The sequence below is a fragment of the Delphinus delphis genome, chromosome 10, assembly GCF_949987515.2.
Source record: "Delphinus delphis chromosome 10, mDelDel1.2, whole genome shotgun sequence".
Taxonomy (NCBI): Eukaryota; Metazoa; Chordata; class Mammalia; order Artiodactyla; family Delphinidae; genus Delphinus; species Delphinus delphis.
In genome coordinates this window covers 55406353-55430683 of record NC_082692.2, presented here as the reverse complement: position 1 = coordinate 55430683, position 24331 = coordinate 55406353, and the positions used below count along the sequence as shown (strand labels likewise).

Sequence of the window (24331 nt, the reverse complement as noted above, 5' to 3'; positions counted from 1 at the left end):
TGAAACATTTTCACTGAACATATGAATGCTAGGAAATGTAAGAATAAAAAATTAAAATTATTTTCTTATGATATAAAAAAAAGACATGTGACAAAATTTCCTAACCAAGTGATCCAATCAAGGACGGAGCTCGGGAATTCCTTGGCAGTCCAGTGGTTAGGACTCTGCACTTCCACTGCAGAGGGCCCAGGTTCAATCCCTGGTTGAGGAACTAAGATCCCGCAAGCCACAAGGCCCCCCCGTCCCCCCAAAAAAAGGATGGAGTGAAATTCAGGAGCCGTGGGGTATGCTGTGCAAGGTGGACTCTGAGGTCAGATGGAACAAATTAAATCTCGATTTGTCCACTTATTATGTGACCTTGAACAAATGCCTCTTCTAGGTCTCATTTTCCTGTTCTGTAAAATGTGGATGACAGAACTAACCACATTGTTGGAAAAATAAAAGGAGATAATCAATGTCAAGTGTCTCTACAATGCTCGATAAAGAGCTGACATTTTAGCCATTTTCCCCTTTACCCAAATCAAACCACAAAACCACGGTGACTTGTAGATCAGGGTCTGTAAATTTTTTTGCTAAAGGGTCAGATGATAAATATTTTTGGCTTTGTGGGCTATATGGTCTCTATTGCAACTACTCTACTCCGCTACTGTAGAGCAAAAGCAGCTCTAGTCAACAGTAAATGAACGGGCAAGTGTGATGAAATGAAACGTTATCTTTTGACACTAAAATTGAATTTAATACTAAATTTTCGCATGCCACAGGATATGATTTTCCTTTTGATTTTTTTAACCATTTAAAAATGTAAAAACCATTCTTAGCTCACAGGCAGTGAGCTGGGTTTAGCCCCCAGGCCATAGTTTGTAGACCCTGGGGAGGCAAACGTGACCAGATTATACACAGTATCTACAGTGAAGAATTCCCATGAAGTTTCAGATTTCATACTTTATTGTGTGTCTTGGGGGAGTAGGTAGTCAATTCTCCTATCCTTCAGTTTTTTATAAAATGGTGCTACTTGCCACCTATGTATCTTTTCAAGGATGATGGAAAGGTGGAGTGGATACAGTTCATTACCTCCCTTCAGTTCCTCTATAATGTAAACTCTATAAACATTAGGTTAGGGACTTCCCTGGTGGCTCAGTGGTTAGAATCTGCCTGCCAATGCAGGGGGCATGGGTTCAAGCCTTGGGCCGGGAAGATCCCACATGCTGCAGAGCAACTAAGCCCATGCGCCACAACTACTGAGACTGCGCTCTAGAGCTGGTGAGCCACAACTACTGAGCCCACATGCCACAACTACTGAAGCCCGCACGCCTAGAGCCCGGACTCCGCAACAAAGACAAGCCACAGCAATGAGAAGCCCATGCACCACAATAAAGAGTAGCAACCGCTCTCCACAACTAGAGAAAGGCCACATGCAGCAACGAAGACCCAAACGCAGCCAAAAATAAATAATAAAATAAAATAAAAAAATTAAAAAAAAACACATTAGGTTAAATGCTTTAAATACTATCTATTAAATAAGAGTGGTTATGCTACTAACCAATTAGGGAATTAATCACCAGGTTATGAGAAGAGATGTGAGTCATGTAATCAATTTTAGTAGTTGAAAGTTAAAAAAAAAAAATCTTCAGGACACATCTGTGACTATCTTTTCATCTTCGTAAAGCTGTTTACCCAACTTAATTGTTTGTCAAAGAAAGCAGGCAAGAGACACGCATGCTAACACCTGAGGAGGTCCGGCAGACAGCGGGAGGTGCAGGCGGCCTGAACTTGGAAGGCCAGTGAAGCACCTGTATCTTTTTTTTTTTTTGCGGCACACGGGCCTCTCACTGTTGTGTCCTCTCCCGTTGCGGAGCACAGGCTCCGGACGCGCAGGCTCAGCGGCCACGGCTCACGGGCCCAGCCGCTCTGTGGCATGTGGGATCTTCCCGGACCGGGGCACGAACCCGTGTCCCCTGCATCGGCAGGCAGACTCTCAACCACTGCGCCACCAGGGAAGCCCAAAGCACCTGTATCTTAAAACTGCTCGAAGGAGACACAGAAGCTGCTCGTATGGCACACGACTAACCTGTTTCCATGAATAAAACACATTTCACTCTCAAGACAGAGCCTCCTAGGAGCGAGCACGTGTTTACAGCAAGAATACAGGCCTGCAGCACTCCCGGCAATAAAAGGAAGAAGCATCTAGAAGTCTTCCAGCTTCTTCTCTGGGGATTAGTAATTATGAAGGAAAAGGACTTAGACTCTACCAGCAAGGCTTCTTTTGTGGGGCCTGTTCTCTAGATTAGTTCAGCAACTCTTAAAAATTGTGGTTTTGAAAGCCTCTCCTGTCCTGGTCACACATGAGTGTGAAGGAAGGGACTCCCCACTGGGGCAGAGTGTCAATGGCAAGCACCCCTCCAAGTCCCCACAGGAGGAGAGTTTGGAGGTGACCAGAGAATGACTTCCCCTCCCCCAAATGAGGCAAAATCCTACAAGAGAAGGCCTTGATATAACCATTCCTTGGTTCCTTTCTCATCTCAGAAGATGACCCTGGTGTCCATGTGGTTGAACAGGTAACAGTGAATCCTCTGAAGAGAAAAATCACAAGCCAGGGCCATAAGAAGCCCCCTATACACACACACACACACATACACACACACACACACACACACACACACACAGCACCTTCCAGATACATAAACGGCGGTGGAAGAGGAGGCCAGGGATGGAGAGAGGAGTCCTCCACAGTCTCCCATGTCAAACAGCAAGTACTGTTCAGCAGCCTTCACCCATCACCCCCAAAAGAAACCCCACGTGAGCAGCCAGACCACAGACGCATGGGGACTCCTGTGACCTCTGTTTTTCCTCTCCTTTGATTGTAGCATCTCCTCTCATTTGCTGACTGGTGCCTTTTGGTCCTGTGGTTGTGAATGATAAACTGAGGGTGTGCTTTGTGCTGGGGAATGCACGATTCCATTCCCTGGTAATTGGGAGGCATCACATCAGAAGTCTTTTTAGAATTCTCATTCTGTGTATAGGATGACGTGGATGTTACCACAAGACTTAATTTGTGATTGTTTTAATTTCATGCAACTCACTGATCCCTTGGTGGGAGCTTAGGGTCAAGGGATCCAAGATTGTGCCATTCCAGGGTCAGGGTGAAAGAGAATTAAGTAGATTTTTCTTTCACAAACAGAGTTGACCACAAGTTACCGATCCATAAGTCCAGAGCTCCTGGAGCTTCTTACTAGCACAAGCATACAACTGGCACTTAATAAAGGACACGAACAACAAAGTCTTACCCTTTCCTCTTTTAGGAGAGCCTCGGTCCAACCATGACCAACGGATGTATTATGAGAAAAAAAAAAGTTAGTCCTCGGAGATTAAAAATGGTTCCAGGATTAATGAGAATGCATCTGATTTTATCAGAAAAGTCAATAGAAAAGGAGTGCACTTAAGGTATGGTAATGATATATTCATTGTGGAAGGTTCTGGAAGCCGATTTGCATGCAGGGTATTAAAAGGAAGGGAGTACAGTGGAAAGATCTTGAGATTTGGAATTCAAAGCATCTGAGTTCATCTCCGAGCTCTGCCACCTACATTACGACTACAGGCAACTTATGTAACTTCCATGACCCTCAGCCTTATGTGTAGAATGAGAGTAATAAAAATACACACAACGTCAGAGGGTTGGTGGAGGATAAACTGAGACAATGCCTTCAAAAAGCACTTTATAAACTGTAAAACATCCATAGCAATATTAGTCATAGGTATTATCGAGGCAAATGTGACATTTAAAAAAAGACCAGAAAAAAACAAAACAAAAACAAAGGACTCCATTTAAAGGGTCAGTTCTGGAGCAGATTTTAAGGAGTCAAAGCTAACAGTGCTCGTGACGTGGGTATGAAAACAGCCCCTTCAAGCATGCACTGTGTGCAGCGGGGAGTCTGCAACGGGCACCAGGGTACAGCCAGCTATGTCCCCAAAGGAGACCCCACAGCATGGTCAGCAGCCAACCTGAGCCTCCACCAAAGACGGTGGTGAAGAGAAGGCAGTTGCTATGAAACTGAGGACAATGGCCTTGAGCTGGCGGCTCTACCTATAATGTACTGAGGTTGGGAAGAAAAACCATCACAAGGACTCAGGAGCCAAGTCAAGACAATCGGCTGGCACAGAGGTCACTGGGGGTCAGTCTGGGGACTCTTTTGCTGCCATTGTGGGCAAGGGTGGCAAGCAGTGGTGGCAAAGCCATGCCCGGAGGGAGCTCAGGCAGGATGGCTGTTCTCGTCCCCTGCATTACCTGATCCTGTGGGCAGGAACCAAGGCTCACGTGTCTTCCTGCAGTTGTCTCCCTATGAATGACCTTGCCCGGTTCTGTCCTCATAGGGTGGACATTGCTAACCTTGCCTTCATTTGTAAGGCTCTCCTTAGACCTTGCTCCAACTTGAGGATCCTTGGGAGTCAAGGTTAACAGTAGCTAGTGAAAACCGGAAGCTGGCGCTTGGGTACCAGGCATTCAGAAAAGGTGAATACAAGAAAACAGGGAAGGGCAAGGCACGGGGAAAGCCATCCCACAACACACTATGAAACAACCCACAGACATTGTCGAAAGCCGCATCCAAACACACAAAACCCCACACCAAATGGATGATGCTCCAAAAGGGAAACGGTCACCTGTGACCAACTCTCATCTGCTCAGCTCCAAAATTCTCTTTCCTGGAGTGGAAGTGGAGCTCCTACACACACATGCGCTGTGAGAAGAAGAATTGAGTACGACATACCTCAGAATCAGTGAAAAAGTTGTAAAGGAGCACGTCATCAAATTCTAGGCCTTTGGCTTCGTAAACTGTTAGCACAAGCGCTAATCCCAGCTCTTCTGGAATTTTCTCCTTTGCCATTTCATTGGCTACAAGGATTACCTAGGAAACAAAGGGGGATAGAAGAGAAAAAACTTCACATTGTACAAAGAGAAATCTAGTAAAGCTGAGACTATTTCTGTGGGAGGCAAGTAATGTCTTTGATGAGGAACGGCCATCGTGGTGGGAATATTAATAACACTTCGTCACTCACCCATCTCTGAAACTTCCTCGTTCTGGGACAGGGGCTACTGAATTCTACGTTGTGGAAGAACTCAGCTTCTCAAACCTTTTTTCAACTGCAAACTGCCTTTTATTTTAAAACATACAATCTCAAGAAACTCACCTGGTGGGCTCCAAATTCAATGGGCTGGGTTTTTCTTTTGTTGCCTCGAAGCAATATTGCCAAGTCACTTACACTACAGGACTCCAGGACAATTGGTCTGGGACCATCAAAGAGGCCAGAATCCCTTGGAAGGCGATCAAAAGATTCCGGGAAATAGAACTGAAGTAAATCTACCACTCCAGATGCCAGATTGAGGATTCCTGGGATAAAAAAAGTCAGATACTGTACAACACGCCAACATGGCTGGGGTTTTTGGTTTGTTTTGTTTTGTTTTTGGCCACGCTGCACAGCTCGCGGGATCTCAGGTCCCTGACCAGGGACTGAATCCAGGCCACGGCAATGAAAGCCTGGAATCCTAACCAACTAGGCCGCCAGGGAACTCCCGTGCATTTTGTTTTCTTATTTTGGTTTTGCTTTTCTCCTGAGAAGCAGTATTGGTCCTGAGAGTACATACAATTGCAGCCAATTTCCAGATCCTGTTAGATTATCACTTTGGCTCCGAGCTGTATTACTCCGGGTACCGCAGACAAAGGCAGAGATGTGTTTGCTGTCCTAAGAAGGTTTTGTAAATCTCATTCCTGGACTATATTCATGTGAGAGAAAATGACCTCATGAAGAAGAGTCAAGGCAGAAATGTAACTAAACACTTAGAGCTGTTAGAATGCTAATACAGGGGCTAATATACAGTTAAAAAACAAGAACTATCCTGTCCCCTGTCGTTGGTACTTAGAGCACTGGAGACAACACTACATGGTAAGAGCTGGACGTTAGGTGGGGCAGCAACCTCGGCTTCCATTGCCCTTTTCCACCAGGTTTATACCCAGCAAAGAGAGGAGTATACTAAATAATTGTCAGAGCTGGATAAAGGATTTTCCAAAGAGCTTTCTCCTTGGGTCCCATTTTTGTCTAAGCGCTGAAGTAACACTGACAGTGATGTCGACTAAACAAGAGGCACCTTCATAAAGATTAACCTGTTTATTAATTCTCACAACAGCCCGGTGAGACAGACCAGACAACCCCACTTTTACAAACAGGGACTCCAAGGTCCGAGAAGTTAGTAAACACCTCCAAAAGAAGCTGGACTGAATACGGATCATCCTGGGTCTCCCACTATTCTTAGGGGCCATGTGCCCTTTGCCCAACACCAGCTAGAATTCTATGAAATGGGCATATGTGTACCCATTGCTGTTACCAAATAGTAAAGGGAAATGTTACTATCCAATGCTATTATTATTAACACTATGCAATATAAAGAAATCAAGAATACAAGTGGAAACTGCTGAATTTAAGCAGATCAGCTGCGACTGTGGTTCAGAGATGTACACTAATGAGAGGATCAGAAAAAAGCACGGAAGTGTTCATTTCAGTGAAAAACTGGAATCCACTTAAATGCCCTTCTAGGGAACTAGATAAAATTTTTTATACAAACATGCTCAAAGAATAAAAGATGGTTCAGCTATAAAAAGCAATGAAGTACTGATACACGCTACAATATGGAAGAACCTTGAAAACACTGTGCTAAGTGAAAGGAGGCAGACATAAAAGGTCACATATTTTGTGATTCCATTTATATGAGATGTCCAGAATAGGCAAACCCACAGACACAGAAAGTAGACTGGTAGTTCACAGGGGTGAGGAGGGGATAAGGGTGACTGCTAACGGTTATGGGGTTTCTTTTGGGGGTGATAAAAATGTTCTGGAATTAGACAGGGGTAATGGTTGCACAACCTTATGAATATATTAAAAAACCACGAAATTGCACATTTTAAACAGGTGAATGTTATGCTATGTGAATCTCAATTTAAAAAAGAATAAAAGATGGGGGAAGTATTCACTAAATATTCACTAAATTATGATTGATTAAACAATGTTAATCAATCATAACACTGATTATGTAAATACACATAATCAATCAATAAATGTGTGTGATAAATGCATATCTGTATATGGCCAGTAAAGAGATCAGAAGGAAATGAAACAAAATGTGAGTAGTGAGTAGCCTTACAGGGGGCTTGAATTTTTTTTTTTTTAACGTTTTATGTGTTTTCTAAAGTCTCTCAAATCTAATACATATTATTGGGGCTTTTTCTGGTTCTATACACGGAAACATTTACGCACAGTCTTCCCTCTATCCTGACAGGAGGTGGAAAATGGAGTTTATGTAGTGATCATCTGGGTGGGTTGCCTACTACATAAAAAAAAAAACAAAAAAACAACTGCTCACGGGACAATGCCCTTTGCCATACTCTATCTTGCTGATCATAAAGGCTGCTGCCCCAGACCAGTGGTGCTGAACCCATGTACACCATCAGAATAAGGGGCTCATTCAACTACTCATGCCAGGTCCCCTCTACAGAGTCCGACAGCAAAAAAGGGGGTGCCGTCTGGAGCTACCCCCTGGGGACAGAGAAATGTGAACATCTTGGTCACCAAGCCCCCACACAGTGTCAGGTAGGGGAGGAGCTCAATATATGTTTCCTGAATGGATAAAATCTCGTATTTCGAGCATAAACTTCTTTGTGCCAGTTTTTCCTGCACAGCACAAGTAGAAAGTCATGGAAGAGCAAGAAGCTGAGCTGCTCAGACCCAGGCAGACCCTGTAATTGATGGGCAACATCAGGAAGACTGTGAGAGTCCTGGAAAGCTGGGCTGAGCAGTGTGGTGTATGCTACACTCTGGGAGGCCACCTGGCTTCTAATTGTTTTCTGAATCCTTGGCTAAACAAATCAGAATGTTAATCTACTTTTACACTGTAAGGGTGTTAAGAGTACCAATGTGTGTGTGTATGTGTATGTACGTGTGTGTGGTCTGTGTGTGTTTTCTCTTTTCACCAAACCATAGCCTACCTGAAATGCATCCAGAAAAAGAGAATCTATCAAAAACCTACAATAAGCACCAGACTTAAATGGTGAAATGTTAAAAAAATATTCACATTAACTTCAGGAATAACATACGGATGCCTGTTACTGTTTCTGTTTAAGGTCCTAACCAATAAAATATGATACAAAAAAGAAATGACAAGTATAGAAGAGAAGATCAAACCTGCCCTTACCTGCATAAAAATGTCAAAATGGTAAATGTAGTAAGAGTGTTCAGCAAGATTGTGAGATACCAGATCAATACACAAGAACCAACAGCATCCCTCTATACCAGCAAGACATGGCTAGAAAATTTAAAAAGAGAAAAAAGGTGCAGCCATGATAGTAACCAAAAGTATAAGGTTTCTGGGACAAATCTAAGAGCTGTGTAAAATATCTGGGGAAAATTATAAAATATTATTGAAGGCAGTAAAAAAAAAAATCTGAACAGAGAAATATGCCAAGGTCATGGTTCAGAAATCCCTACAATGTAAAGATGTGATTTCTTCCCAAAGAGTGAGAACTTCAATTCCAATCAAAATTACAAAGAGTCAATGGAGAAATCTGATAATACAGTAAATAAAGACAGTGTGATAATAGTACAAAAACAGACAAATTAGACAAATCAAAAAAAATAGTGAGCCCAGAAACAGACTCACAGATATTTGAAAAGCAAGAATTGCAAATGAGGGGAAAGGATGGACCATGAGGTAAATGGCATCAGCACAACTGTTTATCCCTATGGAAAAAAGGAAAATTAGATCACAGAAGCATGATTTCAATAAAGACAATGTCACACCACGCATACATTTTAAACTGAATTAATTAAATTTACCTAAATTTTGACACCTACCTAAATATAAGGAGCACAATTTAAAACCATTAAAAGACTACATAGGAGGTTACCGTAACCCCAGGTCAGAAGGATTTAAGTAAGACAATCATCAGACCACCGATGACCAGTTTCAAGATGACTGTCAGAGCTGACTGTGCTGTTTCTGCATGTAGCCTCCTCCCTCCCTCTATAAAAGCTCTTGACCACCGATTGGCAGGGTGGGGGGAAGGGGAGTTGGCCTTGGGACGTGAATCTGACACCCCAGCCCCGGGTTGCTGGTCTCTGAAATAAAGCAAACTTTCCTTTCCACCAACCTTGCCTCTTTATTGGCTTTTGAGCAGCGAGCACCTGGACCCACTTGCGGGAAGTTTTTGACACCCAACGTGAGGCTGCGCTCTCGCGATATCTGGCTTCCAGGGTTTTCTTGGGAAGAGCTGCCGCCATGAAGAAGCACTGGCATGGCTGTGAGGAGCTCATTGCTCGTGGCTCACTGGATTCGGGAGGGGGATTTGGGGGGACGTTCCTAGCAGCTGCCCTAACCATTGGTTTCGGAGATCCTCCCTGTTTCTTCCTTGCTCGGCACTGGCTGCCAACATATGCTTTTCCTTGGTGCAACGGAAACATGCATCTGGACGAGCTGACGAGCTCCAAGCCTGAGTAAGGGCACTGGTGAGCACAAGGCACATTTTCTTTTGAGCATGAGGTGCTATCTGGGCATCTTGCCAGTTGGTTCTGACGTGTTTCTGACGTTGAGGACCATTTGTGTTGGGAAGTGTTTGTCTGGGACTCCGTATCGGTCATCCTCTCAGTGCATTTGTGACAGTTCTGTCTTCTGGTGTGTGAGTGTGTATTCCATTTGTGTGATTGGTATTCTTGTTGCTTTTTGTAAAATGGGAAATTCAGGTTCAATTCATTAAGAAAAATTTTGGCTATGAACCTATGACTAAGAAAAAGACGATTTTCTTTTTAACACTGTGGGCCAACAGTATTCTTCAGACTCCAGAGAAAATTGGTTAAGATGAAACTCTTCTGACACTCTAAACTGGTTCTTTTTTGCATATGCAGTTAGCGAAAGCTAGCTTGATAAAATACTGTTTTCAGAATTCTGACCCTGAGAGAACAAAAATATGCCTAGGAGAAAGCTTGAAATTAACGCTTATCATGTCCTTGAAATACAAACACAGCCCACTTTGCCTGAGACTTCAGCCTTGGGTTAATTAGCAGAACTACAAAAGATGTTTGGGTTCCTTAAACAGCATCTTGTACCACATTAAAGAGAAGTTGTGCTATGAGAAAAATATATGTTTTTAGAGGTTATGTTCTTAAGCTTGCCAATCAGAAAATGCTGATATAGGGCTTCCCTGGTGGCGCAGTGGTTGAGAGTCCGCCTGCCAATGCAGGGGACACGGGTTTGTGCCCCGGTCCGGGAAGATCCCACATGCCGCGGAGCGGCTGGGCCCGTGAGCCTGCGTGTCCAGAGCCTGTGCTCCGCAACGGGAGAGACCACAACAGTGAGAGGCCCGCGTACCACAAAAAAAAAAAGAAAAAGAAAATGCTGATATAAACAAACAGCTCAATTACTTGTTTCTTGGTTTTGTTAAGGTCTTTTAAGTTAAAAACTGTAATATGTAAAAATGATAAGGGAAGCATTTCAGTGTGTAAAGCAAGTAGGATATGCGTTGTCAGCAAGAGAAGTATAAAAAACGAAAATATTTTTGTTGAGGGATAAAGGAAGAATAATTTTGTCTGGAAAGTGGATAACAAAGTGTGGTGCAGTCATGAATTAGACTACTAACAGCACTGAGAAATGCATGGACTGCAGCTCCATGGTATCAACATGCAGAAATCCCAAAACATTACTATAAGCAAAATTACGAAGTTGCAGAAAGGTACGTCTGGTATGAGTCCATTAAACAAAGTTTTTAAACATGTAAAATAATACTCTATGTTGTTCATGGACACATGCAGGACATAGGAGGTGAATTGGTGAGCATTCTATAAACCACAAAGGAAGTATTCTCTGTGCCTCAGTTTCTTCCTTTGTAAAATGGGAATGATGTCTACCTTGTAGGGTTTTTTGGAGGCTTAAAAACAGGTACCCATGGGGGTTCCCTAGTGGCCCAGTGGTTAGGATTCCGGGCTTTCACCTCCGTGGCCCAGGTTCAGTACCTATGTCAACTGCCTGGCATCGTGCCTGGCACAGGGAAGGGGCACACGTGAGGCACAAATTAAAAGCACCTGAGAGTGCATTATCTCCCACAACCTCCCGCCCCCCCCCACCCCCCACCGCCATCTTTTCTTGCTTCTCTTCGGAAGAAAAGCTGCTTTCTTTCAGGATTAATGACTTGTAATTGACGTATTACTTTACATTTTAGAAGCAGGTGCTTCCAAAGTGCTTTAACAAAAGTTCTTAAGCAGTTTAAATGTTCCCCTGAAATGTTTTCATGTCATGGCCAACACCTTAAGCTGTAATTACTTAGAGGTTCATTTCCATTCAACCACAGCTTAAATCATCAACCTAAGAATGAGTAGCGATGACTACTGAACTTAATGGTTACCAAAGGGGGAAGGAGGAGTGGATAAACTAGGAGTTTGGGATTAACATATACACACTACTATATATTAAAATAGATGACCAACAAGGACCTACTGTATAGCATAGGGAACTATACTTAACATCTTGTAATAATCCATAAGGGAAAAGAATCTGACAAAGAATATATATATATAACTGAATCACTTTGCTGTACACCTGAAACTAACACAACATTGTAAATCAACTATACTTCAATAAAAAAAGAGAAAAAAGGGGGATTCCCTGGCGGTGCAGTGGTTAGGACTCTGCGCTCTCACTGCGGACGGCTCGGGTTCAATCCCTGGTCAGGGAACTAAGATCCCACAAGCCAAGTGGCCAAAAAAAAAAAAAAAAGAGAGAGAGAGAAAAGAATGAGTAGTGGCAAAAATCATAAGATCTCTTGTTCATGTGGGTAGATCAAAATATTATCCTTAGCTACAAGAACCCAACAAAAGCTAGGCCACAGCTTCAAAAGTAGCCCAAGGTCAGTGCCCAAGCACCTCCCCTGTAGGGAGAGCCCGAGGCCTGGACGTACCTGAGTGGGACCTGTAGTTCTGGTGCAGCTGGTAGATCTTCTTGGGCTTGCGCACTGCATACTGCTTGTCCGTGGTGTTCTTGCTGGCGTAGTGGAACAGAGAGCGCAGATCACTGAAGCGGAAGGCCACGCCCTTCATGATGCTCTGAGCCGTGTCCCCAGTGAGGAACATGGCGTTGGGGTCATTGATACATTTCATCAGCAGCGCCAGCTCCGCTTGGGTGAAGTCCTGGATCTCATCACCATAGAGCTCATGGATGGACCATGGGAGCACCTTGAGCTTCGACAGCCTCCGGGACAGGTTGTATAGCACATCCTCTTCATCAAAGTACCCTTTCTGAGACCTGATCTGCTGATACAGGCAGAAGAGGCCATAGATCTCACTCCGGTCTTCCTTGAAATTGGGGGACCGCTTCCGCCCTAATTGCTTATATGCTTCTTCTGTGAGTCTCCCCTGGGGGCAGTTGAGGGCCTCAAAAGACCCCTTCAGAAAAGACTTTATTTCTTTCCAAATCAGGGCAGGGTTGTAGGAAGTTTTCCCTTTGATCATTTTGGGCCATATTTCATTGGCAAACACCTCAAATGTCACGTACACCCGGGGGTCACTGTCACATGGGCGTGTCTCCACGGTTGTTTCCTCCTCACCATAGTCCCCGTCTGCCTCGGCCTCCTCCTCATCCTCCTGCCAGTTGGTGACGGTCAACTCTTCCTGCATGGACCATCCTACGATGGATCTTTTCAAGCTGCCATCTTCGTTTCTCAGAAAAAATGGTCTGGGCAGAGAAGCATCAAGCAGGAGGAGCAGCTGCTTGGAAGTGACAAACAGAGGAAAGTTCTCATCCCGCAGGTCCTGGAGTTTGTGGACATTGGGTTCCAGTGGTTTGTAGTGACTGGTGGCCTTGGTAGACTTGGAGAGCTCAATGAAATTTCTCTGCACCTCCTGGCACAGGACGTGGTTCTTGGTCACGAAGATCTGATGTAGATGCTCCAGCTGGTGGGGCTCTTCTGGGGTGGGTCCTTCCACCCCTTGTTCGGGGTCCCCTGGCTCCCCACTGGCTCCCCCTGCACAGGCTTCACTCTCCTGCTCCTCTTCTAGGCTGTCCACTGTTACCACCTCAGTGGGTCCTTCTTCCTCCTCCTCTTCGTCGTCCTCCTCCCCACCTGGACCCTCCTTTCCGGGTTCCAGTTCCAACCTTCGCTTCAGCCAGATCTGCCTGGCCAGCAGCGGGCTTCCCGCCTGCTCGGCTTTCTCCCAGTAACCGTGGAATTTCTTCCACAGCCTGTACAAGCAGCAAGTCGTCTTGCCAGTGCCGCTCCGCCCGATGAGGATGATGGTTTCCAGTGGCCTGGGGTTGAGGTCGATCACCGCGTACTCGAGCTCGCCCACCCGGAAGGGGTACTCCACCGTGGCCGTCGTGTCACTGAGGATGTTGGAGGCCATGCTGGTGCTGAAGCTGTGGAACTTCATAATGTTATACTCCGTCTCCACCGCGCTGGCAGGGGGGAAGTACTCAGGATCCACGTGTGCCCCGCCCTTCTCGGCCTCTGTGTCCTCCACGTAGCAGCGGGGTATCCGCTTTTGGATTTTCATACTGTCGGACACCTGGCGCTTGTTGATACCCTTCAGCTTCTTGCGCAGGATGCAGGACAGGCCCCGGTTGTAGGCGCTGCAGATGGCCCTGATGGAGTCCGACAGTTTGCTGTGATCTAAGATGATGTCCCAGATCCGGATGATTTCCGTGTAGACCTGCCTCGCCTTCTCGGTGGGATGCGCACTGTGCTCCGCAGCCATGATCTTCTCGGGGTTCTCGCTGCACCGCGGGGAGAAGTCAATGGCGAGCTCCCACAGCATCCGCGCCCCTTTGTCCAGCTTGGCCTCGAAGAGCTGGATGCTTCCTTTCAAGTTCTTTAGCCGCTTCCGCAGGCCCCTGGTCCATTCACCATTGCCGAGCTTCTGGATGGCGAGGATAATTTTCTTCTTCATGAACTTGGTCATGACCTTGCTGGACAGCTTCTTCAGCATCTCCGAAGTGCACTCGATCTCCCATGTCATGTTCTCGAAGTCCAGGAGGCAGGCCTCCATCTCCGGCACATTCTGGTCGTCCTGGTCGTCGCTGCCCTCTGTCCCACTGCGATCAGCAGGCACGAGCTGCGGAGTCCCGAGGCCTGCCTGCGCATGTCCCTCCGCGGCCTCAAGGACTGCGGGGTTGTTCCCACTGCAGTCAGAGCCCCCCGCCCCCGGGGTGCCCTGTAGTTCCTGTTTCTCTCCTACGGTGCCAGCTCCTGTCTCCAGAGGCTCGGAGTCCTGTGGACAGTCCTCCTGGAGGGACGGATCCAATTCCACCTGCTGAATCAAAGCCGTGATGTCCTGCACAAGGCGGTCTCTCTGCGAACAGGGCCTGGCAGCCCCAGGCTCTGGCCTCGTAGTCTGGGCATCCGGCAGGGTCTCCCAGCTTTCAGGGACCCCGGCTCTTCTGGGTGGGGCTCTTGCAGTGCTGCTGCAGGACAGGGACTTGGAGGAGCCCTTGAGTGGAGCCGTGTGAGCCGGGGCTGCACGGCGTGGGGGCTTCCCTGGGTGGGCGGCAGCATCCTGTCGGCCCCGGCGCCTGCTCTCCTGCAGGGCTTTGTTCCAGGCCAAGAGCAGTGCGTCTGTCTTCTTCACTCGGTGCCGGGCATCTCTGCCTTCCTTGTTCTTCAGGTTGAGGTTGATGTCAAACTTCACCAGCAGATCTATCAGCTTCCCCATGCGCTTCAGCATGCCCTTCTGGAAGAGGATGTGCATCAGCGTGTTACCGCTGTTGTCCTGGATATTGGGGTTGAGGTAGTCAAACTCGGTGGGCTTGGACCAGAACAGATCCAGCAGGTGGCTGAGGAAGTTAAAACCGATGTCAGCTGAAAGACACAAAAATCCTGTGAGTGCTGAACGGCTTTTCTGGGGAGCAGAGACGCCAGCCGGGGGTCCTCAGAACACTGAACTTCCCCAAGGATTTGATAACCCAGTGGTTCTCAACTGGGGGCGATTTGCTCCCCAATGGACAGGTGGCCGTGTCTGGAAACATTTTTGATTGTCACAATTTAGGAGGTGCTACTGGCATCTAGTGGGTGGAGGCCAGGGATGCTGGTAAATATCCTACAATACACAAGGCAGCCCCCCCAGCAAAGGATTTACCCTGCCCAACTGTCAAAGGTGGAGAAACCCAGAAATCACCGTAAATATTCCAGTAAGAGCCTTTATGTCAGGACCCTTGAAATGGCGTAAATAAATGGAAAGTATTTGCAGCTATGGACAGCCGATTCTTAAGTTTGGAACTTAAGAATCCTCCTCCATCAACCCACCCTGACCGTTCACCATGATGGTCACTCCTTCCCATCAAGCTATGGGTGAGGGGCCAGGAGATACAGGCCTGGCCAAGAAATGGGCCTTTTCCAGATGGTTAGTTTTCCCAGCAGGAAAGACCAAGGAGCACAGCATCCATTCTAACACCCAGCTTCCTCCTCAAGAAAAAGACTGCTTACAAAATAAAGGCCTACCTTTGATATCTAGAAAGATGTGGAGTGCGGCATGCAAAGGAGTGTCGCCTTCCGTGAGAGAAATGCTACGGGGGTCCGCACCCTTGGTCAAGAGGACGAAGGCCAGCTCAAAGTCCTCGTGCTCCAGGCACATGACAAGCGGCTGCTCCTGGCTGCCCTGGAGACCCTCGGGCGAGGCTGGGGGAGGCAGAGAGAAGGGACCGGTGAGCAGCATCCCTGAGCCAAGGTCAGCAGGGCCCACCTGAGGGGGGCGGGACCGATTCTGCCCTTTATTCCAAATCAAGAGGGGGTGCTGACCTGACTTCTGAGGGCCTCCTGCCACGCCCCATTTCTGGGAGGCAAGGGTTTCCCAGTGCCCTTGGAGGGAAAGCCTGCCCCCTTCAGGTGTCCTGTCCCTGGGCCTCACCTCCTCTGTCTCGCCATCTCCCCCTCCCACCCCGCCACGGGACCACCATCAGCACCGGAGTAGGGATGGCATGAACAACGGAACTCCCAGTGTTTGCCCAACACAGTCCTGGACATACACTCGGTGACCTGGACGTGAGCGTGCTTCCCACATCCTTTGCTTCTGGGAAGCTTCTTCCCGAGAATGCCCATCGGCCCTCATTTGCCATGTTCCCTGACACATCCCCACTGCCACATCACCTTCTTTTTAGCTCAGTCCACACCTCCCCTCTGCGCTGCAAGCTCCCTGACCTCCACCCCCTGAGGACTGCAGCCCTCCTGCACTGCCACCCACCGGCAGCCATATGTTCACTGTCCATCCTTGTGCCCTGGCACCTGACCCCGGGGAGGCCCTCAATAAGTGCTTGCTTCATCAGGAACAAAATAGGAATTCCATAACCGCCATCGTTTCTGGGCAAAGGTAGTAACACTCCATGCAAGGAATGGGTTTGAAGACATAAACCACAGGCGGCCTTCCATCTATCTCCTGAAACCCGTGGGTAGAGCCAACGCCTGAAGGCGTTGTAAGTCACTTTGAGAGTTGGGACCAATGTGGCATCACTCCTTCTGAAGGTCATTTCCCCTTAAACGGCAAGGCAGGTGGAAAACCACACAGCCCAGGCGCTCCGCCGAGAGTCTGCGTCCATGAACTCATTGAATATTCCAAACAGCTCTAAGAAAGGGGGATTAGTTTCATTCCCATTTTATAAATGAGGAGACGTCAGTAGTTACAGTGGCCAGTTAGTGGTGGCCTAAGTGGGGGGAGCGTAAGGAGAAGGTTAGTGCTTCCAAATTTGTTTTAAAATAAAACCTGATCCAGCAAGACGTCTGCACACTCCAGACATACATTCAGCCAAGCCTGATTGTGCCGATTAAAACAGCAGATGTTTCCACCCACCCATTATTTGGCTGTTTCTTTAAAAAACAAGCATCACAAATCCCAATCCATGGATCAGAAAAGAATGTCACAGCGTTTGACAAGGACCCATGCGGCACACTGAGTGCAGGGAAAAGTCCAGTCGGAGGTTGGGAGGAAATGACCGCTGTGGCTACACCAGGGCCCAGGCCCCCTCCACAGGCCTGAGGTTTCTTACACGAGAGAAAGGGAAGAATTCACAAAAATGCATCGACCCTATCACTGTTTCCAATGAGAAGATAGGGAGGAGGAAGAGAATGAGGCAGAATTTAAAGGAGTCTCTGAAATCAAGCGAAAAGCCTCATGAACTGTGGCACCTGGACTCCCCTGGGATGTCCTCCCGGTGCTGGGACTCACCTCCGTGGTCTATCAGGTGGCCCAGGAGCAGGGTCCTCCGCTGGTCCCAGTTGCTGAGGTGGGGGAGGATGGCACAGAGGCTGAGGTTCGAGAGGTCACAATCTTTGATGAGACAGTCCCCGGACGGTGGCTCCCCACTCACTTTGCGGGTCAGCAGCAGAAGCACTTCAGGCCATTTCTGTTTTTCCAGTAAAAACTTGATGAAGGCGTTGGCACAGTCGCGGTCAATGTCATAGACCAGGTCGGGAGGGATTTCTTTCAAAAACAAGAACACACCACACTCCAGAAAAAGGTTCATGTGATTTCTGTCCCCAGCCAAAACCCAACACAGAGGGACATCATCACCCCAAGTTACGGATCAGTATCTTTAAGACGTGGGGAAACCATAAACAAGTACTTAGTTATCTGGGTCATGCTACTCAACCACGTGTGAACCTCAGTGTCAGCACTGGTGCGTGAGCTTCTTGGGAAGGTTGGGAATACTCAAGGAGTGTAGAGTCCTAGCCAATAGAAAAGAGAAACATCTGTGGTATTTTAAATAAGGATAGTATATGCACATTCCAGGAGGCTGCATGAAAAACTAATAACAGAGGTTGCCTCTGTGGATGAGATTTAGAGACTGAAGTTCAGGGGTGGATGATCGACTTTTCACTGAAGAATGTTCTGTGTTGTTTGAATGTTTTACATGTAGATCATGGCATTTATTTTTTAATCAATGTTTAAACAGATAGTAGAAAAGAGTTTTAAGGTGCGTAGAGCATCTTTGAACACTACTGAAGGTTGTAAGAAACCTTACCTTGCCGAGAAGAAAGGAGGCGCAAGAACCTCTGAACCACTCCTTGCTTCCAAAAGTTTTTCTGCAGCAAGCGGCTTTCTGAATTCATGTATGTCACTAGCTGCTCAGAGGCCTTCCGGAAAATGTCGCCCTCGCTAGCTGGTCCCCTGCCATTGCTCAGTCCTGCAAAATACCCCCGAGTGCTGCTTGTGACTGCAGAGATCACAGCCCCGTAGATTGCAAGGATGACCACACCTCTCCACTCCTCTGTGGAGCCAGGAGACTTTGAAGTGCCTGTTCCCCTCCCCGACCCTGACTCTGGCCTGGCTTCATGACCTGCTGTGACCAGGAGAATGCAGCAGATGTGATTTTTGTGCCAATTCTGAGCCTGGGCCTCAAGAGGCCTTGTTTAGTTCTATTCAGATCCAGGCTAGATAAGAAACATCATAAAACAAAGAGGAATCAGTTCAGTTGTCCAAACTGAGCCCCAGAGATGTGAAAGAGCCCAGCTACGATCAGCAAGAAGTAGACACTTGAAGGAGTTCTGTTAAGGCTATGAGAACTGCCCAGCCTCAATGGCTGAGCTGCAGGATCATGAGCTAAATAAGTGCTTGTTGCTCTAAGCCACTAAGTTTGAGGGCTGTTTGTTATGCAGCAATGGATAACTGATACAACAGTTCAGGGAAGTGATGGCAGGAGGGTGGCTTACTGCAGCAGCAACCTCCAACTACATGCCAGCCACCCATGCATCTAACTGGCAAGTGGAAAAAGCCAAGAGTAAGAAGCCACCTCTCTGGCCATAAGAGGGAAAACATTATCCCCTTGGTTTAATTTACTGAGAAAGTAGTCATGATTAGAAATCAACCACTGAAGAAAGGTTGAAAAAAGGCAAATGTTTTATTTGGTATCAGATTATACACTCAGAAAGCTCTCTTGGTTAAAATGGAATCCTACTGAACAGATAACTGGACATCTGTTTTCACACCCAATGAGATGGGCCTGGCCCACAGCATAAGTGCTATCATGTGATGAACAGGTGAATGCATGTTCAATGTCATGTTCTAACAGAATAGGAACACTTTAGAGATGGAAAAATAAAAGCATCCTATTATCAGCCATGTCTCCCACAGCACACCCTGAGGCAAGGATTTGTGTGCATGTAGTTTATGAAGGAAGAGACCAGTGAGGGTGGGGGAATCAGGTCAGGGTCAGGGAGGAACCAGGCAGGGTGTGAGCTCAGGCTGAGTCCCACAGGGTAGGGGTGTGCCTTGCCTGACCCCTGGGGGGATCTGGAGTGAGTCACACCTCAGAGCTGTGCCAGCCAAGGCAAGGGAACCGGGCTTTCAGATTCTCACCTCTTTCTGCCACCGGCCACAGACTGCCTTGGGAGGATGTAAATTCCCAGGCACTTCTGGTTTGAAGGAGCCTGAGCAAAACAGGCTCCATAAGCCCATAGGCTGTTCTCCTTGAGAACGAGCCTTAGGTGCTGGCTTTGCAAAGTGAAGGCACACCAGGGAGCACACAACAATGGGAAAGGACCCAGGGGACCCAAGCAGAGTTCTGATGTCAGCTGCCTGCCTTCTGATACACACCTGGATCACCTTTCAACAGATCAGAGCACCAGAAACACACACACCCACACACACACACCCCAACTTCGGGGGCAAACGCCCACTGCCCTCTAATCAAGAGACCTTCTGGTGCCAGATGGAAGCAAGAACTAACATTAACCCTAGCACTAACCTCCAGAGAAAAGGAAATGGAAAACCTTGGCAAAGGAAGACTTATTATCACCTCAGTGAGCTGCCTGTTCTGAGGCAAAGAACATGAACTGTGTGGTGTAACAATGACGGACTAGCACCCCTGGGTTCGGCATCCCACCTTCATCCTAGAATGCCTATGAAGACACAGAAAACAATGAAAACTCACGAACCAGGAGAATATGACGCTTGGTAAAGGAGGAACTTCCTTCACCACCAGGCAGATGGAAACCTGCCACTTGTCCCCCTACCTCATGCCTCAGGGCATCATTCCTCCACAAGGGCAGTTAGTTTAGTACAAAAGTCACTTGAAACTGAACAGAAATATACCAAGCTTGACAAAAGAGACAATTAGATGCAGTTGTATAATAAAGGCATGGTTGTGTGCTTCAGAATAATTAAGAAGGCGGTCAGATCAGGGAAGGGTCCTGAAATCAGAAAAGAAACCAGAGAGTGATATATCAACAACATAAAACAGTATAAAAGGAAAGGTGCTGAAACACTGACAATGGTAGCCCTGGGTCAGCATCTCTGGGTAGGTACGGGTGATTTGTTTATTACTCTGAACTTGTCTGGTTTTTTTCTTTTTTTTCTAAATTTTCTATAAGCTTACTAAGAGAGAAAAGAAGCATCAGGATATAGAATTGCTTATACATGATAATCACAGGTTTTTAAAAAAGATGACTACATAAGTACTGAACAGCAACCAAAAGACTGGATAAAAATATGCCAAGGTGTAATTACAATAAATTTTTGTTTTTATATAAAATGAAATTTTTACAAATTTTCTACAATGATCATATTTAGTAGATATATACAAGCAGATTTGAAATTAAAAATTAAAACTACAAGAGATCTGAAGCTGCAAGCACTCAGAAGTGTTAGAAAATAGAAATAAATCATTTCAAAGAGATTTTGTTTTTGCATGAAATCTTCCTTTTGAGCTAAAAAAGGTGAAACTGGTAAGTTTTATTACATATATTTTATCAATTGAAATTTATGTAACCATCTCATTTTTATAAAAGAAAATAAAAAATGTGTAACTATAAATGCATGGAATAAGAGTAAATGACTAAATCACAACTATACTAATTTTTTCAGGCAGGTGGGCTTATGCAGAATTAATATTTTCTTGTTTTCCTTTCCTACATTTTGTAAATTTTCTTTTTTAAAAAAGAATCTATTGCTTTATAAACAGGAAGAAGTATCATCAATACCGCACATCTGCATTTACTGAAAACAGGGCATTGTGTGGTGCTGAAGGATTTGAGGATGACACACCATGGCCTCTGAGTCACAGGCTCCGTTTATGCGGGAAACAGACACACAGAGAAGGTCCGCATCCTCTTAGTGCAGAGCTAGAGGCGCCTTCACAGAGCAGAAAGCAGCTGGCGCCCAGGGGAGGACCAGAGAGAAAGGCTTCAGAGGCCTGGATTCGTTCTCACTCTGAAAGGCCACGCACTAGTGAATCAGAGAAAATCACAAACAACTGCGAGAAAAACAAAGACTCCAATCTTGTTGGTCCTGAGGACAGTAGAGCATCAGCTGCTGGAGAAGGTGAACATGCTGCCATCTAGTGGTGGCTGTGAGAGGCCGGGAAAGACAGGTAACCCTGACCACTCAGGTTCACACCCCCACCCTGCCCACTCCCTGTGGGCTCTGGCTTTCCCCAGCAGCTAGTGAGAAAGGCAGAATCAGCAGATATTTAAGATTCTATTATACCAGGAAACTGAAAAAAATCAAAACTTTAAAAACAACAACAAAACTGCATGACATACTAAAGTCTACAGCATTCTAAGCATTAAGATTAGAATTAATGAACAATAAATTTGCAGGCACGTCAGCCATTTTCTACCATTCATTGGTGGTCCTTCTCTAAAAGTTTATTTTAAAACTTTGAAATTCATTGGCAGAGAAATCTGTTTGGTTAGTTTCAATTTCTCAAACAGTAGAAACCACCCCGAAACTGAGGTTACAGGTATAAGCTCTCAGGAGGCCTCTCACAATAATTTATTAATTACACCACCAATTCCTTAAAAGAGAAATCATTTAAAAACTAAACATGACATATCACAGCTTTAAAAGAACATCCCAGGAAAACAGGACTCTGCAAATACATTTATTCCCATGTTCTCACAGAAACAACAGGAGATATTTTAAATAAATGAATAAAAATTAAAACATAGATGGGGAAACAGGGGGCAGTGTTAAAGGAAAAGCAGCTTCAATCTCCCTCACATAAAACCTTCCTGACCCTGAAAATTGCCACGATCCCCAGCCTGGCAGGGTGCCTCCCACTCTCCCCACCACACACACCCCATGTGCTGCCTACAACCTGCCGCCTACTCACCCATTCCAGTGGGGGAGTGTTTCTGGAGAAACACATCCAAATAACTTCAGTAAATGCGCACTAACCATCTATTAAGTATTAATAAGTCTAGTTGTTCATTCATAAATACAAACCATCCAAAGATCAGAAGATAAAATAGGAAAAGCAATAGCACAAAAGAGAAACAAGAAGAGGGATCAACTAAGCCCCCCAAAAACATAAATAACTCACAGAAGAGAGGACAACGGTCTTTAAAAAAATTCTCACCATTCTTAAAGGCCATTCGAGAAGTGGCAAATGTCAATCAAGCACAAGTTGTCACAGATAAGAAACAGAGAACCAGAAAGAGTTCTTAGAAATGAAAACTGAGTTTCCAAATTAAAAAATGCAATAGGCAAGCTGAATTATAAAAGGAGAAGCTAAAGTCCTAGTTAAAGATCTCGAAAGAAAAAAAGGAGATAGAAGACGTTAGGGAAAGTAGAGAGACATGTTACAGATTCAGGAAGCTCATCCACGTGAAAGTGGTGGCAAAGAGATGCTGGAAGGGAACAAAATGATAGAAAATAAGTTCTCTGAGCTAAAAAAAGTTAGATTGAAAGAGGCCAGCAGGTGCCAGACAAGAAGAATGAATACGGACCCACATCTAGACACATCCCAGGGAAATTCCACAACTCTAAGGACAGAAAATTCTAAAAGGGAAAATAAATGAAACTGACATCTAATCAGTAACGGAGGCTAGAATACCAAGTTGTAAGGAACGAGGTTTTACAGAGTATTTCATAAATCTAAGAGACCCCAGAGTGTCAAACACACCAGAAAACGCTGCCATTAAACTGGGACACGTCACTGATTGTGAAACACATTCGTTTCAAAGGTGGCAAAATGTGGGGGGAAAGTGCAACTGAGGATCGATAAAATACAGTGCTTATATGCAGACCAATGCTCAATCTAAGGATAAAGACATTTTCAAAAACACCATAAGTCTACTATGCATATCTCCTCCATGATATTGGTACCTGGAGTTGGTACCTAGCAGAGTAAGAGAAAAATCTAGACAGACAGTGTGAGCCACAAGAGCCACATATGAGCGCAAGAACTAAAAGAAGCATAATATATATGTGCTGGGGCTACCGTCTAAGTTAAAGTCTAAATAAAGTCTAAAAATATATGTGTGTACATACATATATACACACACATATACAATAATGTGTATGTATATGTTTCATCAAGCCAGGATGCTCAAAGAGTATCACATTTAAAGAGCAAAGTTTTCAGGGCATTTGGTGATTCTTTTTTATGGGTCCACCTATGCTACTATTTGTAGAAATCATACTACCATGTAAATGTGATTTAATGGTTTTCAATGTTCAGAATCAATCTATAGATGAAGCACAGAAAACCCAGAGTTCAGGAACAGGATGTAAATGACACAAATAACTTTACTAGACAAAATTCAACAGAGAGCTGACTTGTTGCACTTTACCTTATACAGCAATTAGTCCATATATGCCGTCCCAAACTTACAGATCAAAAAATAGAGCTATAAGTGTAGTTTTAATTGTTAGCTATGGTTTCTGAAAAGTGGGCTTGATTTTTGTTATCTCATGTTCTGTCTGAATTTTTTCTTTCTTACTGTGTGCATGCATGGAAAAAAAAAAATCACCCTTACTGCCCAAAGGTAGACTTGCCAAGTTTCCAGAAAGTGGTAGACACTCTCACAGTAAGAGTTGCTTCATTCTATCTTTCAAAAAAAGCAAACAAGTTTTCCAAAGACTGGTGGGGGGGGGGGTGCTCACTTCCATCTTCATGTACCAAGAAAAGATAAACTGATTTGTACCTAATGGCGCAGAACCAGTTTTGCCCCCTCTAAAAAGTTAATTCCCTGGAAACTGTACCTGAGAGGTCCTTAGAACATGCTGCCAGCTTTTCCAAGTGACTGTTGATTTTCTCAATGGCTTTGAAGTTCTTGCTCCTCTTCAGGACATCCAAGGCGGACCGGGACTGTCGATCCAGCAGAGTGGGGTCCGCCCCAAAGCTCAGGAGCATCTGCACATCATCTGTTTGTCCTAGAGCAGGCCAAGGTGAGAAGCGGGGTGGGGTTTGTCATGGTTTCTTCCATAAGGAGACGTCCCCATGAGTGCACTTCCTCCCAGTTCCCGGCCTGAGCAGCCTGGGGCAAGGGGACCAGTGTCCCTCTCTGCTTACAGAAACTGATGGCCTTGGGCAATTCAG

The 24331-nt window shown here is 45.7% G+C and overlaps 1 protein-coding gene and 1 non-coding gene across 3 annotated transcripts in view; one reads left to right on the top strand and one right to left on the bottom strand.

Moving 5' to 3' along the window:
* Positions 1–24331, bottom strand: part of TRANK1 (tetratricopeptide repeat and ankyrin repeat containing 1) — an 86255-nt gene that overhangs the window by 24797 nt on the left and 37127 nt on the right. For both annotated transcript variants that reach the window (XM_060022160.1, XM_069541142.1), the window contains 7 exons: positions 23995–24165; positions 18032–18193; positions 17236–17490; positions 15519–15695; positions 11988–14879; positions 5185–5384; positions 4764–4901 (listed from right to left, as the gene is read on the bottom strand). In XM_060022160.1, the coding sequence (XP_059878143.1) occupies positions 4764–4901; positions 5185–5384; positions 11988–14879; positions 15519–15695; positions 17236–17490; positions 18032–18193; positions 23995–24165 (3995 nt within the window). The remainder of the gene's footprint in view (positions 1–4763; positions 4902–5184; positions 5385–11987; positions 14880–15518; positions 15696–17235; positions 17491–18031; positions 18194–23994; positions 24166–24331) is intronic.
* Positions 139–211, top strand: TRNAG-UCC (transfer RNA glycine (anticodon UCC)). Its single transcript has one exon. It is a non-coding gene; the product is annotated as a tRNA-Gly (tRNA).